Source organism: Rhea pennata, chromosome 7 (assembly GCF_028389875.1).
Source record: "Rhea pennata isolate bPtePen1 chromosome 7, bPtePen1.pri, whole genome shotgun sequence".
In the NCBI taxonomy this organism is placed as follows: Eukaryota; Metazoa; Chordata; class Aves; order Rheiformes; family Rheidae; genus Rhea; species Rhea pennata.
Genome location: NC_084669.1, coordinates 778,678 through 796,061, shown reverse-complemented (window position 1 = coordinate 796,061; position 17,384 = coordinate 778,678). Strand labels below are relative to the sequence as shown.

At 38.4% G+C, this 17,384-nt stretch overlaps 1 protein-coding gene across 18 annotated transcripts in view; it reads left to right on the top strand.

Annotated features, from left to right (window-relative positions):
- The window catches only part of JAKMIP3 (Janus kinase and microtubule interacting protein 3), a 47,843-nt gene that overhangs the window by 28,421 nt on the left and 2,038 nt on the right, over positions 1-17,384 (top strand). For 6 of the 18 annotated variants that reach the window (XM_062579634.1, XM_062579635.1, XM_062579630.1 and 3 more), the window contains 10 exons: positions 806-931; positions 2,195-2,323; positions 5,160-5,243; positions 9,382-9,444; positions 9,911-10,009; positions 10,682-10,780; positions 10,864-10,917; positions 13,184-13,249; positions 13,654-13,722; positions 13,825-13,902. In XM_062579634.1, coding sequence (XP_062435618.1) covers positions 806-931; positions 2,195-2,323; positions 5,160-5,243; positions 9,382-9,444; positions 9,911-10,009; positions 10,682-10,780; positions 10,864-10,917; positions 13,184-13,249; positions 13,654-13,722; positions 13,825-13,902 — 867 coding nt within the window. Of the gene's footprint in view, positions 1-373; positions 377-805; positions 932-1,341; positions 1,343-2,194; positions 2,324-5,159; positions 5,244-9,381; positions 9,445-9,910; positions 10,010-10,681; positions 10,781-10,863; positions 10,924-13,183; positions 13,250-13,653; positions 13,723-13,824; positions 13,903-17,384 lie in introns of all 18 variants that reach the window. The other 12 variants (XM_062579633.1, XM_062579629.1, XM_062579626.1 and 9 more) reach the window with 7 other exon arrangements.

The window sequence follows — 17,384 nt, the reverse complement described above, 5'->3', positions numbered from 1 at the left end:
TGGAACTGACAATAAGCTGGCTCTATGTATGAAGAATTAAAGCAGTGGTGGAATTACTGAATCTATAAATAACACATTATGATTGATGTGAAATCAAATTCTGAACACCTATTGTGTAGCAAATGAGCACCAGAGAAATTCCAAGTGGCCAGTTATGTGTTAGTGTCTACAGACAGAAATACTGTTGAAGGAGAGTTGGTTTTTTTACTCCTTTGAAAATTATCCACGACGATTTGAAACAAAGCCAAAATCCAGAAATGTTTGGTAAATCACCATTTTAAAAAATCTGTTTAAAAAATGGGTTCATAATGTCTTCTTTGACTCTCGAGCATTTAAAAATAAATACTTCCTTACTACCATTAGCATTAAACAGAAAGTAGCTTTGAGTGGGAAAAAAATGGATTTCTTTAAATAGTAACAATATTGCTGTAATAAGTAACTTCAACAGATTTTTCAAATAGAGTACTTCAAAATCTAACTTTTTTCTGTGAAAATTATAATGACAGAAAGGACATTATGGTAATGGCAACAGAATAAAGGAAAGTCATTTTAACGAAGAATTCCTATCTCTATCTAAGACAAATTACACAGAAGAAAGTAAAAAATAGTAATTTGGATTGAGGTGAATTCAGCTTCACCTCAAGGTGTGTATGCATATTCAAAACCTAGAAAGGCACAGAGTTTAGAAATGTTTTCCGAATCTTTGTTACTTCCCCACAAATTATCAGGATGGTCCAGTTAACTATCCTGTAAGACACTTTGCATGGTTCAGCTGTACTTACCCATTTTATCCTTTGATCACAAGCCGGTTGCAGAGACGTTTTTTGGCTATGATGAAGAAACATCCTTGGAGTCTGATGGTTCTTCTATCTCGTATCAGACCGACCGAACAGATCAGACCCCTTGCACGCCTGAGGATGACTTGGAAGAGGTATTCATCGAACGTGTGTGATAATATTTGACTACTTCTCTGTGTGTTTTAAACCCAACTCTGAATTTTTAATAATATTCCTGGTCAGTTATACCATGCATCTGGCACCACCAACTGAAAAATTAAACATTGATATTAAATTTAATGCTGTGAATGTTGATTAATGTTCTGTGCATCAAGTTTTCAGCAATATCATAGCTTTTGGCAAAGCCAGAAATATTTTGCCTTAAGAGAATTAGATGTAGGATATGCTTATAAGTCAGAAGTCAAAGACTGATGAGTTGGTTGACTGTAAGAAGTACTACCCATATTGAGTTTTATTGAAGGTTGGGGCGTATGTGTAGTTTGGGTTCAAGTTCTTTCATTTGTCATCTGGACCTAAGTACAGAAATATTTCCTGTGTTTCGCAGGGTTTTCCTACAAATACGTTCCTCCTGAATGTATGCCACATTAGTGTACCGTTGCTTGTTTCTGGATTTAACAAAAAACTTGTTTTTTTTTTTTTTTTTTTTTAAGCTTCCTAATAATGATTTGCAATCTTTTTAGGATATGATGGCTCTGATTTCTGATCTGCTATTTAATCTGTTTCATGGATTGTACTGCACTACAGGAAATCTGAATTTTTTAATATATATCATATGGATTTATTTATTTTTCATTTATGTGTGGAAATCTTTTTTTTTCCCTGCTCAGATAACATGAAGTTCATGCATGCAGCCAGCAGAATTATTTAATTTTATGTTGAATGAAATATTCCAGTCAATATCACATGAAACCATTTGATTTTGGATATTGCAAGGAAAGTAAGGCAGATGAAGAGCCCTTTTCATGTTGATGTCATCATTCCTACAAGTTTTAAGTCTAGATTAGTATTTGGATATCTTAGCAAGACAACTAGACTTGGCCTTTTTCCACCGCTTGGAAACTTGTTTTTTCAAGAAATTTTCCCTGTTAAATGTGATGACTCTACAGTAATAGAGGCTGATTCAACAGTTAGTGTGATGCATGGATGGCAAGTTCTGCATCTTTCCAAAGGAAAAAAAAAGCTTTCTTTTTGTTATTCTTGCATTTCATTGAGGTAAGTGCATGACAAGAGAGAAATGATGTGAGAGCACAGAGGCACTGTGCCTCTGAAATTGCGTTTTAAAAGTAATGTTAATTTTTGCACTTTTTAAAGAAAACAGACACCCTTAACTCCTATGACTTTCATTGCAGGGGGAAACAGCCAGCTGGTATAATTAATACTTGTTTTATTGATACCAGGGTATGGCCAAGGAAGAAACGGAGCTGAGATTTCGGCAGCTGACGATGGAATACCAGGCTTTGCAACGAGCATACGCCCTATTGCAAGAACAGGTCGGAGGAACATTGGATGCAGAACGAGAAGTTAAGGTCTAAATGGCTTATATTACGTGAAAATAAAGGATTGTGATTTTATACAGTTTTCTAATTTTGCTTGCTCAGGTTGTTTTCAGATTTTAAAGGTCTCTGCGATCTAGATATACTGATAGAAAAGGTGGACACAAGATTGTGTCACAAACAGTTTAGGAAAGGAGGTGAAGATTACTTTCCAATCACAACTGAAGATATAATGCAGATGAACCACAAGACTTTGCGCTGTTACAGTCTGGACATCAGCTAACAACAAATTCAGAGTCTTTCAGGATGACACTCTTCCCTGCCTTCCTCTGTCTTTTGTATTCATCCTTAGTAGTTTCTCACTGGAGAGCTTGGAGAAGCCTGTCGATAAACTCGGTGACGTTGTCCCTCCGGCGCGTTGCCCGTAGTGAGTGCGGTGCAGGTCCACTTGGCCACTGTGGCTGCCAGCGTGTGCTTTATCTCCAAAGCCAGCTAGATGTCCAGTCTCCTGCAAGGAAGTGCTGGTTTGCTGAAGAAACTTTTAAGGAAAATCCTTAAAGTAAACTTCCTTTCTATACAAAAATCTAGTATGGATAGCTTTAAATATGTAAAGTCTGCTATTTAAATCCTTCTGGATTCTGTGAGATTGCATGGTTCCTCATAAAATGCTTAGAAGGCTTGTTGTTTAGAGATTCATTTCCTTAATCAGGTTGCAAAGTGTCTAATCTGCCTCGGATAGCCCGTGTAACTTCAGCCATCTAGTGTAGCACTTGATTATCTAGAATAAAACATTACATTTAAGTTTGTTGTATGTTTTAGGGAGTCAGGAGGTGTTACTGTAGCATATTAACTGCTTGGGACAAAGAATGCAGTGCTGAATACAATAAATTAAGGGACAAAATCTGTTTGGGGCAAACAATTTGAAGTCTAAGAGGAGAAGAGAATCTAGAAGGTTTTAATTTGGCTTTACAAATGTTTGGTAAATATGCTGACCAGGAACGCTAAATGTAGGTGTGGGTGACGATGGCAATGTAAGGTGACATTCACATCAGCTAGTCTGGTCCACCCTGTCTGCTCTGAGAGATTCCTTTATTTTTCCTTATAGTCAGTAGGGAGAAATAAACCTGCTCGGAGATCCAATTAGGAAGGGATTTGGACAGCTTCTTGCCCGGAGCGGTTCAGACAGTGCCTCCCCTCGGCAGCTGAGCTGCCCTGGCTGCGCACACCCTGAGGAACAGTGTCGCATCCAGAAGTGCCCCTCACGCACTGACTTCCCAGGCAAAGGCAGTTCCTGGCTCCAGCGAAATATGAAACAAACGGCCATATTTCTCCAACAGAATTCCATCGTTAAAATAGTATTTTACCTTTCCTGGCTTAGCTATATAACTTGTCCTTTGCTTTCCCCATTGATAAATTCAAAGCTGGTAATTTCACCACCATCTCCACTGGTGAGTACCTCTGGTTAGTTTGGCAGCATCCCTTGTCTCCTGGTTACCTCCGCACCCAGAAATATATCATCTCCCTCCTTCTGAATGCTAAATTTCTTTTAAAATTAATTTTTCCCAGGAGGATGGGAAGTGTTAGGAATTGCTCATGTAAAGAACATCATCATAAAACAGGAAATGTCTAACAAAAATGACTCAATTTTACTTTTTTCCATAGTAAAACAAAAAGAATAAGCAATATAAATAATGCAAACAAATAAGATGATTTTCACCATAAAAAAGTGAGGTAAATCGCAAATAAATGGTTTGGCACTACTTAGCTAAGTGCTTGGTGGGTACAAAAACTGGAAAAAAAAATCTTAGGACTGTATTTGGGGAAGATAATAAGAAAAAAAATGTTTCTTTCTGAGATGTTTTCTTTATTATTCAGCAATATAGGCCAAGTAAGCTCCTTCTGAGCTTCTCCTTCAGAGTCACTGTGCTCAGAAGACACTTTTTTAAAGCTGAGGCTGAAGACATACAGAATTTTCATTGTATCTTAGCTGAGATTTTTCTGCTGTTGTAAGGGAAGCAGAAGACCCGGAGAAATACTATAGTGTACTGCTTTTGTGTACACAACTTTCCTTAAATTCCAGACTGAAGAGATCTGGTTTTGCTGACTCAGGGCTCTCTGTTCCTCCTAGAGGATATGGCTTCATCATTAAAGTTTAGAGTTACAGGCTGTAGCCCCTGCTCTATTTTTATCTTTTTAGTGGAGACATCACTGTGTCATGAATACAGTCCTTGGAAGGAAAATGAAGGAGGAACTGAATTTGGTCTTTTTTTGATTTTTCAGATGTTTGTTACAGTCTCCAAATTTCTCTCTTGTCCAGAATTCTTTTGCTCTGAAAGTTTATAGATTATTCTAACCTAAACAGAGTGCTGGTATGAAGAAAGAAAGTATTCCATAAAACCATATTCCATGTTTAAAATGCTTAATTATTATTAAATTCATTGTCCAGGAAAAAAGGATAAAAAAGTGTTAAGAATAAATGGATGTGCCCATAAACCTGTCACAGTTGTGGTTTTTTGCTTTTTTCTGTGGAGAAATGGATCTTTCTATTTCATCAGCTTTTTTTAAACATACTGTTCTAAAACAGGAAAGACTGTCATATTCAGCTGTAAGAAGCAATTCATCTTCTACTATCCTAATATCTACTTAATAGGATGCTGTTCATTTTAATCTTAACTTAAATCTTAAAATTACCCCATCTTATACGTTTCTCTCTGTGGCTGACTGATACTGTGCTTGGCTGCAAATTAACTCTGCCAAAGAGCTTTAAAAATCATTTGTTATAAGTATCTGATGTATATAAAATATTATCTGCATTTCTGTATTAGCTTTTCAGAGAAAGTTTGATGTATTCTTTTCTCATCTCCTACAGACACGTGAGCAGCTCCAAGCAGAAATACATAGATCCCAGGCTCAGATAGAAGACCTGGAAAAGGCACTTGCTGAGCAGGGTCAGGTAATGTATGCTGACAACCTACTGTTCGTTCTCCAGTCTTGTTCTGGAAACAGCCATAATGTGTGGATTTGTTTCTAAAAAAAGAGTGTACCTGCTGTTGTATAATACTGAAGATCATAGTGGCAACTAAGTGTTTATATTTCTGTAGAATAATTCTGATGCTAGTTTTTGATAGCTGTTTCGTACTAACTGCAAAACAGATATACTAAAGGAGCAATTACAACTGCTTGTCAATGTGTACAGTAGATGAGTGAACTGCCCTTGCAGAATCACAAAACCACAGAGCAACTGAGGTTGGCAGGGACCTCTGGAGATCACCTAGACCCTGCTCAACCAGGGTCAGCTGGAGCAGGTTGCTCAGGGCCACATCTAGTCGGGATCTGAATATCTCCTAGGCTGGAGATTCCACAACCTCTCTGGGAAATCTGTTCCAGTGCTCAGTCGCCCTCACGATAATCTTTTCTTATGTTCAGATGCAATTTCCTGTGCTTCAGTTTGTGCCTCTTGTCCTGTCACTGTGCACCACTGAGAACAGTCTGGCCCCATCTTCTTTACACCCTCCCTTCAGATATTTGTACACACTGCTGAGATCCTCCTGAGCCTTCTCTTCTCAGAGGCTGAACAGTCCCAGCTCTCTCAGCATCTCCTCATATGAGAGATGCCCCAGTCCCTTGGTCATCTTTGTGGCCTTCACTGGACTTGATTCACTAGGTCTATATCTCTCCTGTACTGGGGAGCCCAGCACAGTACTCCAGATGTGGCCTCACTGGTGCTGAATAAAGGGAAAGTATCACCTTCCCCACCCTACTGTCAATGCTCTTCCTAATGCAGCCCAGGATGCTGCTGTCTTCTTTGCCATGATGCCAGGTTTTTCTCTGCCAAGCTGCTCTCCAGGTGGCCAGCCCCCATCCTGTCCTGGTGGCTGGGGTTATTCCTCTCCAGGGACAGGACCCTGCACTTCCCTTTGAACTTCACAAGATTCCTCTCTGACCATTTCTCCAACTTTCTGAAGTCCCTCTGAGCATCAGCACACCCATCGGTGTATCAGCTACTCCTTCTAGTTTTGTATCATCTGCAAACTTCCTGCAGGTCGTTAATAAAGATGTTGAACAGTGTTGGCCCCAGTATCAACCCCTGGGAGATATCACTAGTGACTGACCTGCAGCTGGATTTCATGCCACTGATCACAACCCTCTCAGCACTGCACTGGCTGTGCAGCTAGTTTTCAGTTCACCTCACTGACCACTTAGCTAGCCCGTATCTCATCAGTTTGTATATGAAGATGTTATAGCAGACAGTGTCAAAAGCCTTGCTAGAATCAGACTAAATATCCACTGCTCTCCCCTTGTCCATCAAGGCAGTCAACTCATTATAGAAGGCCATGTGATTGGGTAAGCATGATTTCCCTTTCATAAATGGATGCTGACTGCTCCTGATTATCTGCCATGGGATTACCTTCCCATGTCTGGAAATAGTATCCAGGACTAGTTGCTCCATCACCTTACCAAGGATTGAGATGGTGATAAGTGGGCTGTAGTTCCCTGGATCCTCCTTATTCCCCTTCTTGAAGATAGGGAATGGCATTTGCTTTCTTCCTGTCCTTGGGAACCTCTGCTGATCACCATGGCCTGTCAAAGATAATTGAGAGTGACGCAGTGACGCAGTGACGTCGGCCAACTCTCTCAGCACTTGTGGGTGCATCCTGTCAGGTCCTGCTCCTCTTCATCACTGTACTTCTGATTTAGGAGGTGTTAATGTAATCTCCTGGGTAATGTTTCAATAGATGTGTTAGTTAATTCAGAAGAAAGCATTTAATGCATACAGTCTAGTTGATGTCAAGAGGAGTTAGGCATCCAAGTGCTTTTGAAAAGCCCGCTCTTCACACTTGCATACTTTAGTATCTTAAATATCAGCCCCCAAATCCTCATCAGTGTTTGTGTACTAACTCCCACTGAAATCAACAACAATTAAAGCTCTATATATCTTTTCTGATATGAATCTTAATGCCTCACTTGCTTCAGAATAATGAAGATAACAATAGACAATAAATGCATTAAAGATTCTGAGATGCTCGGATATAACAGTCAAGGAAGGCATAAGTTAGTTGATCAAGGAGTGCCTGAATTAGATAAGTGTGTAGCTGTGAAGTCAAAATAAATACATCTATAGAACACCGAATTTCTCTGCACAACCAGAGAGGAACTGAGTTTGCGTGCACGTTCCTTATCACTGCTTGAAGCCTCAAAGCAAAGCCCTGCCTGTTAGTCTCAGTCTGAAGACTGCAGCTCTTACTTGGGCTAAGGAATCTATACGTTCTGCCTGAATGAAAAGTGGCTGAAATCTTTAGTATTGAAGGTCGAGAGGAGAAAATGACATGGTGGACATGTGCTGCATGCTAATCAATGAGGTTGCAAGCACACATTTATTTTTAGAACTGTGCATTTTTGTTTTAACACATATTTATAGATAAGTGAACAGATAACTGAGCGCATAGGCTCAGTTTGCTCTCCTGCACTTAACAAATCTAGGGCGTCTGCATCAATTAATCAATTAATGCATCTGCATCTCTCCCCTAACTGTCACTAGTTTTAATTGCCCTCTGCTCTCTTATTGTGTACCCCTAGAAAACCAGATCTGTGGGTCATCGTGCTTGTAGCTTTCCTTGTGCCTCCACAAGTTTTTGCTTTGTTTTTGCTTTGGAAGAGAAAAGCGGGTGTTAAATAGAAACAAACATTTTAAGCAGAGGAGGAAATACATAGTGTTGGCTGGGTAATTTTTAGCAAAAGGTTGCTTCTTACAGTGTGAAAGCCTTTGCTCTAAATGCTTTCTTTAAATTCAGAATAAATTCTTGTGCTAAGGATAACTGAAGTGTTCGGTTCAGCTGTTTACACAGTTTGTTGTACGGTATGTTCCTGCAATAAGCTATCAAATCATCTTAATCTTTCTTACCAACAAGAGAAATTTAAAATGTAATTGTATAATCTATGCAATAGCATTCTGGGAAATTTAGCTTACATCATTAAAGGAGTAACATAAAGCACATCACGTTCAGCCAAATGTCCGTTGAACTCTGCCTATTTCATGCCATTAGGCATTATTAAAGTGTTTAATTCTGGCTTTGATTTGTTAAGGTTTACAGTTGGGTAATGTGGGTTTCTGCTGTTTCAAGCTTTTCTTCATGCTTGCAGAGCTGGGACGGCTCTGATTCTTGTAGCAGAGTCTTGGGCTCTCCTGGAGACAGGAAATTCTCAGCCCAAATCTGTGCTGGTGCCACCAATAAACACCCTGACAGTGAGACGATGCAAAATTGTTAGAAGGTGAATACACCCCATGCTGGAGGGGTACAGAGTTTAAAACACCTTGCACACTAGCATCCAGAGGTGGTAAAGAAGTAGCTACGTTAGACCTTGACTAGCCTGGAGAATGAAATATTGCAGACTGCAAATATTCATTTTCCAAGGTGAAAATCCAAGAAATGTTGCCAGGCTGTTTCTAGCTTGTGTCTTACTTATCCAGCCCCACCCTCCCCCCCAAAAAAAGTGTTTTTTAAGAACTTATTTTAAAATAATGCCAAATCATTTCATCATTAGCTTTCCAGCTTAACTGCTTATCATTACTTTACTGATAAAGATCCAACTGTTTTATGAGGGTTTTTTATATCCAGCAAAATAAATAATTATTTTAAAAATAAGGTTTATTTTGTTTAATCTTGGGAAATATGTTATTGTTTTCAGTGTAAATGAAGTTCAGTAGTAATTGAATTCAATAACTCAATAATTAGACACATTTTTTTTATCTGAAATATTTTAAATCTTGGAGTGCTTATACTCCACCTACATTCTGCAAACTTCATTACGATAAGATTGAAGAGTCAAGCTTTCATATGATAGGAAATAATGAAACTCCAGTTTCCTATGCAATATTATCCCATATGTCCTCTCTGTAAGCATGATTTAATGAAACATTTGCTGTGTGCTTGCATTATATTATTGTGTGTTATTGTATTATTTTTAGATAAATATTATATAAATAATATAATATTTATTATATTGTGTATTATATTATTGTGTATTATTGTGCTTGTACTATATTACTGTGTGCCAGCCTCAAATATAATATTGTTGGTTTGTTTTTCAAGGACATGAAGTGGATTGAGGAGAAGCAAGCGCTGTACAGAAGAAATCAAGAACTTGTAGAAAAGGTGTTGAACGTTTCTATTTGTATTATTCAAGTAATTGTTGTTTAAGGAATGCGCAAGGTGTGGTATTTTAAATTCTAACCTAATTCACACAGCTGGACTGGAAGTAATTCACATGTAATAACTAGATCTTTATAAACTCACCAGAAAAAGCTGCTTTTTAGAGGCCCTGGCTCTAGGAAGTGGGCCCCGAGCTCTCCACGGCCTGTGTAGTGTCCCTGCAATGAGGATGGCCAGTGGCAGAGTGGCAGCCTTAAATAATACCTTTTTCAGGAAGTCATCTTAAAATAACGTGAAAAACTGGCTTGGCAAAGATCCTAGCTGATCAGTCCCCTCTGACATGCCTGGAGCAGAATAATGTTCTTTTAGGAAGGACTAAAGCTGAATACACACAGAGTTGCAGAATCCAGAATCAGATCTCAAGTGAAATTGTGAAAAAAGTGTTAACACATATTACTTTATTTTACAGATAAAACAAATGGAAGCTGAGGAAGCTCGTTTAAAACACGATGTCCAGGATGTCAAAGATCAAAATGAGCTCCTGGAGTTCAGAATATTAGAGCTTGAAGTGAGCAAATGTTAAAATTACTGTCCTTTTCAGCCGCTCTGTGCTCTGCTATCTAAAACCAGAACGCAACAAGGATCTTGGAGTTCCTCAAAGTGTATTCTAAAGATCAGCATTTCAATGAACCTGTCTAAAGCATTTGATTCAAAGTGATAGCAAAATTAAAAAAAAAAGCAGGGATCCATACTGGTATTCTTGATAGGTTATTCTGACTGTTTTACTACATAAGCAGTTTTCAGAGCCAGAAGATTGCTTCATGATACAGATGCACTTTTTACTATATTCCATCTGTTCTTAAAAGGGGGGGGGGAGAGAAAATCAAATGGAACATATCAGAAAATAACCATAAACTTTTTATTTTCATTGCCAAAATCATCCTACTCTATCCTACCTCTTACTAAACCTGCAGAGAGGGAATCCTATGGCCTAGACTGCTACCTTTTCTACATTTTTATACTATTAATTGTATAAACAGAATCTGACAACCCTTGGAAACCAGCTGATGAGGAACAAAGGTGCTCCATTCTCTCTGCAAGACATAAGGCCGGTTTGTGACATTTCCGATGTATTTGTGTGTAATAGGCGCTTTTGAGATAATGTTTATCTGGGTCTTTGTGAAGTTGAAATTTGTAACTTACAGTGGTGAGTAATCAAGCATAATTATTTTGATTTCAGGAGAGAGAAAGAAGATCACCTGCTATCAACTTCCATCACATTCCTTTTACAGAGGGGAAAAGCCCTCTCCAAGTTTACTGCGAGGCAGAAGGTGTTACAGTAAGGGATTCTCGTTTCTTATTTTCCTTTGTCTAAAAAAAATCAAACTCTCTGATCAAACTCTTGGTTTTCTCTCTTCTTAGGATATACAAGTAGCAGAGCTGATGAAAAAATTGGACATTTTAGGGGATAACGCCGTAAGTGTATGTTCCTTTAATAAATTGTGCATGCTTTGGTGAATATTTGTCCTTCTGTTAATGTAGTAAAGCATTATTGGTTTTCTATTGCATGACTTGTCTTTGTTGTGAGCAAAATACTGGGCTGCAAGCTAAGTGTTTTGCAGCTTTTTAAGATTTTTGTTAACAGCCTTCTTAGATGTGTCACAGAATATCTTAATGTTATAAAATTGCTTTTAAATTGTCAATAATTTGGAAAATTTTTGGTGTTTTGATTTTTCTTTTTTTTTCCTGGCAACTGTTCATGTATGTCTGCTTATTTGCTCACTCTGCATTGGCTTTGCTGCTACATTTTAATAGCTGTGCATTTAGTTTCATCTAACACCGTAAATCTTAGATATTAATGAGGATATTAAACAGAAAGGGTTACAACAAAAAAAAGTGAAAAGAAAAACCACACTCATGTGTAGCAGGATGACTCTATTAACACCTGCAGTGGTGTCATCTCCCATAGAATTATTCAAGTCAGGTTAGTCCCACGCAAAGTGTTTTGAGGTAGGGTCCTAAACAGGCAATTTGGACATGAAGGGGAATAGAAAGCGTTAGCTTTCCTCACGTTTCTTATTGCCTTTGCTCTTAGCTTATTTGCTTTTATTCACACTAAAAAAAACTCTAGCCATCTCTAGTCAATGCCTTTTCTATTCCTTCCTATTTTATTTCCCTTTTTATGTACAAAAATTAACTTGCAAATGAGCAACAATTGTTAGTTCCCAGCTATAGTTCTCATCTGTATTTTTCTTGCTATGACATAGAATCATAGAATTCTATGCTTAATTCTTATGCCTAACTGTGTCATAGACTCAGCCTCTAAAGGCGGATTCTGCCCCTTGGTTGTGCAGACAGGGAATATCAACTGAGATAATAACTGATAAAACAAGAAAGACAACCATTAATATTCTGTGTGAGTGGTTTATTTTTAATATGATGTTACCTGTTTTCAGGAAAAAAAAATACTTACACTTATGCAAGAGACAATTATTTACATTTGTCTTTAAGGTCCTTGGAAAATGTCTCCTGCCATCCTGCCTCTCACTGTTCCCAGCCTTCTACAGAAAATTAAAGTTCACCATAATCACACTGCTTATCAATTTCCTAATGTCCGTTCTTGGAAAGATAACTGATGGAGATGGGCCCATCCTCTTTTATATGACATTATTGACCTGCAATTGGCTGTCTGGATCGGAAAAAAAAACCTCTCCCAAACTAGAAGCATTCACTTCCTTTAGTGCTTTCAAACATATCCCAAAATAGTGCAATTCTTGCAGAAGCAAGGATGGGACATCAACGAAAAAAAGGTTGTATCATAATGGACATCCAAATACTTCTATCCAGAGGGCTGAAATTTCATAAAAATTCAGTTTTTGCAATATTCCTTGTGTGTCAGCATCTAGCTCTAAGACTCACTGAAGTATGATCTTCACTTCATACAAGTCCACAGTGAGTCCTTGGTCTGGGATGAGAGGCCTTACAATCTGTAGATGTTTCATGGCCAAACAGTCTGAGAGCTGCTCAAGACGTAACCCCTAGTTTATAATTTATAGTGTCAGCACCTTCGACAATATCAACTAAGCAGCAGCAGCAAAAGTGGTCTCTTTGGCGACCATTTGATGAAACACATCAGGTGGGTCATGGGAGCATTTCCAATCATTTCAGAGCAACTGGTAACTGACTGTTAAGCTATGGTTCTCAAACGTAATTTTAATAATTGAAGACTGCAAACAATAACCAACCAGTACATGATGTGAATATTTTAATTAAAAAAAAACCATGAATTGAAAAACTCACATCTTAATGAATTTTCCAGAATCATGACTTTTGGCAGGGCAAGATAAGGATTGTATATTAACCTGTTGCACATAGAATGAAACACAGGCAACTTACCATTGCATCTGAGTAGCACACCCTGTTAGGTTTGATCTTGTCTTGCACAACTATATGTTTATTCCCTATTGGGAGAAGAAAAGATCCAATGTCTACACTTTTTTGGGTTTTTTGGTAGCTGTCAAAGTTTTAAAAGAATTAATCAGGTATATGATCACAGTTCAGCATTAACAGTTCCAGTTGGTTTTGCAACAACATTGCATCAGAATATTGATTTTATTTGCATTGGTTTGTTGTTCCTCAAATATATTTAATTTCATGTTTATTCAATACAGCAGTGGCCCAAGTAGTGGATTGATAATGAGACACTGGGATTTGTTGTAATTATATTCTGCTTTTGGTGCAGAATCTGACCAATGAAGAGCAAGTAGTTGTCATACAAGCAAGGACAGTTCTCACGTTGGCTGAAAAGGTAATAACGATTGCGTTGCTCGTAAGTTAACTTACATCATAAAAGCATGTGGCCTTCTGAGAGTAGTTCACTTGAAAACACTGGTAATGTAAAGAATATTTTTTTCACCAAATGCCATGATTCTTTGTGTGGAATTATATTTCAACTAGTTTCTGTCAAGATAAAGGTCTCATTCAGACTGTATGGATAGACATTGTTTATTTTAAAATGTTGCTTAATTAGCAAAATGTTAAAAGGTTAGAATGGGTAGGCTTTGAAATAATCCTTCTTTTCCATCACCAATTTGTATAGAATAAAATACGTAATAGATTTGATTTTTTGCTTTATTTATTGCGTTAAAATTAATAGTTGAAGTATATGATGGCATCTCCTAAAGTGAGGCGCCTGTCTGTTTGTGTCTGCAGTGGCTACAGCAGATAGAAGTGACCGAAGCCGCACTGCAGCAGAAGATGCTAGATCTTGAGAACGAAAAGGTATTGAATGATGACAGGAAGGCAAAGGAATGGCAGATGACAAAAAGAACGGTCATTTCATTGCCAGTCATTGCACTAACTTAATCTTCATTGTGTCCATAGGAACTCTTTAGTAAGCAGAAGGGTTACCTGGATGATGAACTTGACTTCCGGAAACAGTCCTTGGATCAAGCTCATAAGGTAAGAAAAATCAGTCTTGTTTTATGCCGTCTTGATTAAATTGCATCATGTAATATGTTTAATTTGTTGTCAGGAGAAAAGCTCCCTGCTCTTGACAGTGTTGCTTATGAAGGGATTTAAGGTCTAAATGCATTGAATTTTAAACAAATCATTTATGTCCTGATCTAATAATGAGTTCAGTATGGATGGAGTTGCTTGTGTTTGCACAGTCCTTGCAGGGTTAAGATTTAGCTATGAATTTATTAAACATGCCATTTAATTTAGCAGACGATCTAGATCACAACTGATAAGAAAATGATGTTTTTAGTAATTTCGGTTTTCCTTCCAGAATAGAGATTTTACCTTAGATCTTAGATTAAGGCATCTCCAACTAAAAACAGGTGAAGATATTAACATCACTTTGTAAATTAGAAATGAAACTGCTTTTAGGTCATGTTCAACTAGCATGTTAGCTAATGCTGACCCATTGCAACCAACTCTTTAGTCATCAGCTGATTGACTTTCTTCAATTTATAGAAAAAAAGTTTTACGTATACTGATGAAAGAAACAAACACATATATTTTCATATAAGTTTGTTTCATTCTTTTTTGTATTTTGATCATGGTTACACTTTCTGGGAAGCAATAGATTTTTATACCTCTTTTTTGAATACCTAGCATCAGCTTGGATGTGTAAGCATTTGGGAGAGTTTACACAATATTCTTTCTGGTCCTTTACTGATTATTTTTAAGACTCTGATTTTGCCGAGTGCTCAGCTTTACCTGGAACTGATGTGCATGCACAGTAGACTCCCTGGAAGATATATAAGCCCCACCATACCTGTAGGCACAGTCCTAATACAACCCAAAAGGCACAGAGCATGGATACGAACTCATCCTAGTTATCCAGCTACACACAGCGCACACGGGACTTGTACCTCAGACCCTCTTCCTGCAGCTTCACTGCTGAGGCAGAATATCACATATAGACCCAGGAGCAGGCTGGCTGCGCTCAGTGAGTAAATCCGGTGCAGGCATTTTGGCCGGACGGAAGGGTAGTGGTGATGAGGCTTGCAGCTTTCTGTTAGATATTTGGTAGATGCTGCAATTCATTTCAACCAAAGTATCTTGCAGTACCTTGAGAGCATAGTAAACTCTTCCTGTTAAAAGAAAAATGGAGATAGTTGTAGAGCTAGTGCTGCTACTGCAGCCCTGAATTTGTCTAAGAATCAGCTTGGTGCAGCTGAAGAATGAGCCTCTAGGATTCATCTTCAAAAATAAGTCCTTACAGCAGTGGTCTGTGCATCAGTCGCCTGTATTTTGCAAGCATATTGAAATAGATTCATAAATCTGAATACTCTGAAAATGGGAACAGTAATGTAGTGGGGAAAATCATATGGTGATGCTTGAAACTCCTTCTTATGTAATGGACTTTGCAGCCCAGCTCAGTCACTAAGCTGTGGACGTTGATTTGCTTGAAAGGGACTTCTGTGGTATTGCTGTGGCTTACAGCTTCTTGCTCTTTCACTTCCCACTTCCTTGCACAGTCAGTTCTAGGAGGTCATATTTACTACAAGATCTAAGAGCAAATAGTTGCACCTTATTTTGCTGCTCACTGAGAACGAATGAGTGCAATGAATTGTGTGATAGCACATTTAGAATTAGCTGAAGATTATTTGCATTTTCCTGTATTCCTAAATATATCATGCAAATATCCTCAGGCAGAGCAATGGACTTTACTCATACATGCAAATATGTAATGTAAATATAGAAAGAAGGCTTTATTATTTCTAGAAATGCTAAGAGCAAAAGCACTTTTTATAATAGAAGTTTAACTTCCAAGTTTCCCTCTGTACTCCTCAAGATGAAGACCCACTAATCTTCCCTCCTCTTTTTACAACCAACAACATTAGCAGCTATAATTGGTAAGTTTTTTGTCAGTTTTTCACTCTGTTTTGTTCCTGACCAAGGATTTTACTATGAAAAATATTTGGCTAGCACAGTGACTACTGATACTTTAACAATAGTGAATCTCCCTACTCTTTTTTTCCTAATAAGTCACCATAATTAGAGAGGTATAATCAAGGCTAGTTTACTAGGCTTGTTACTCAATAGTAACAAGCTCGTTACTTCAACAATCAAGGCTTGTTACTCAATAGTAACATGTTTGAAATAATGGCATTTTGTTACACAGTTAAGTTTAGCAAGAACACTAGCATTATTTGAAAAGTGAATGCAGAATCTTCTTTTGATATCTGACTTGGAGGGGCAGAATTTTGTCCATAGTTTCAGCCGTCATTGCAGCAGAGACAACGTGGTTATTGTCCTTCAAGCTTCACCAATATCTGTAAGTCCTGATGTGTTGTACTATCCTTTATTATTCTTACAAAGTCAGCACTTCTTTCCCTGAGTCTGCTAAATCAGTTAGTAAAAAGTCAAGAACCTCAAATGGAGAAATCTGTTGATACCAATTCTGAATTGAGCCAAACTATTGTAAAAGTCATCTATGGCCTTTTCACACAGGTTGTCCAGAGGTTCAGACATACAATTGCAGTCACGGTCTTCTGCAGGCACAGAGAGCTCTACAAGACACGTTACCATCTTAGGAAAGTCTGTGCAAAGGGGGCATCGCTTACTGTTTTGTCTCTTGCTCTCTGTCAAGTTTGCTGACAAAAATCCAACTTGTTTTTGGCCTATGTGAGGGGAACATCATTTATCTTGGCCTTTGAAATAGAAGATACTATCTGGCAAGGTGGCATGCCGTAGGAGGGTACCCGGTTCGGTGATCCTGTGGAATTTTTTTCAGTCCTGTTTCTAAGCCCTTGTATTTCCATACTGGTCTCAATAAATCTGCAGGGCATATCCATGAGTGTGTGTGAGAGAACTTTTCTAAAGTAGCAAAGTAAAAGATAAGCATGCACAGTGGGTGCAACCTGAGAACACAGGAACATTGACTAGCTACCAGAGGGTTTTTTCCCGAAAATGAGGCTTCTCGGATCTTAGAAATCTCCCAGAGGAAGTGCTGGGAACTCTTAAGACTTCTTAAACTAGCTGGTGCAAGACACTGGTAACTGTACAACAAGGAGCCACTCTTTTCTGACAAGAGCATGAAGTGGTGCTGTTTTCTGCCTCTGATGACAGAATAGATGGCAAAGGTGAACTGAGAGAATGATCAACAAACGTAAAAGATAACCGCAACTCATTTCAGAAATGAGTCTTTTACAAGCCCTTTTCTCTGTCTTTCTTTTCTCCCCATGGCCATCTCAGCATCTCCAGGAAAGGAGAAGTTGACACCTATATAGGTTTTGACTAGCAGACTGTGGGATTAGCAGGCTGTTCCAGTTGCTGGTAGTGTTCAGAGCCCTGACAGCGTAAAAGTGGCTTGAAGCGTTTTCCCTGTGGATTGTTTTTCCCTACTGCCCTGTGCAGGAGGAGGTGCAGCACACAACCCCTCTGTCACTTTCTCTAGAGTCCCACTGTTCGTGGTAGGATCTTCAATTCCT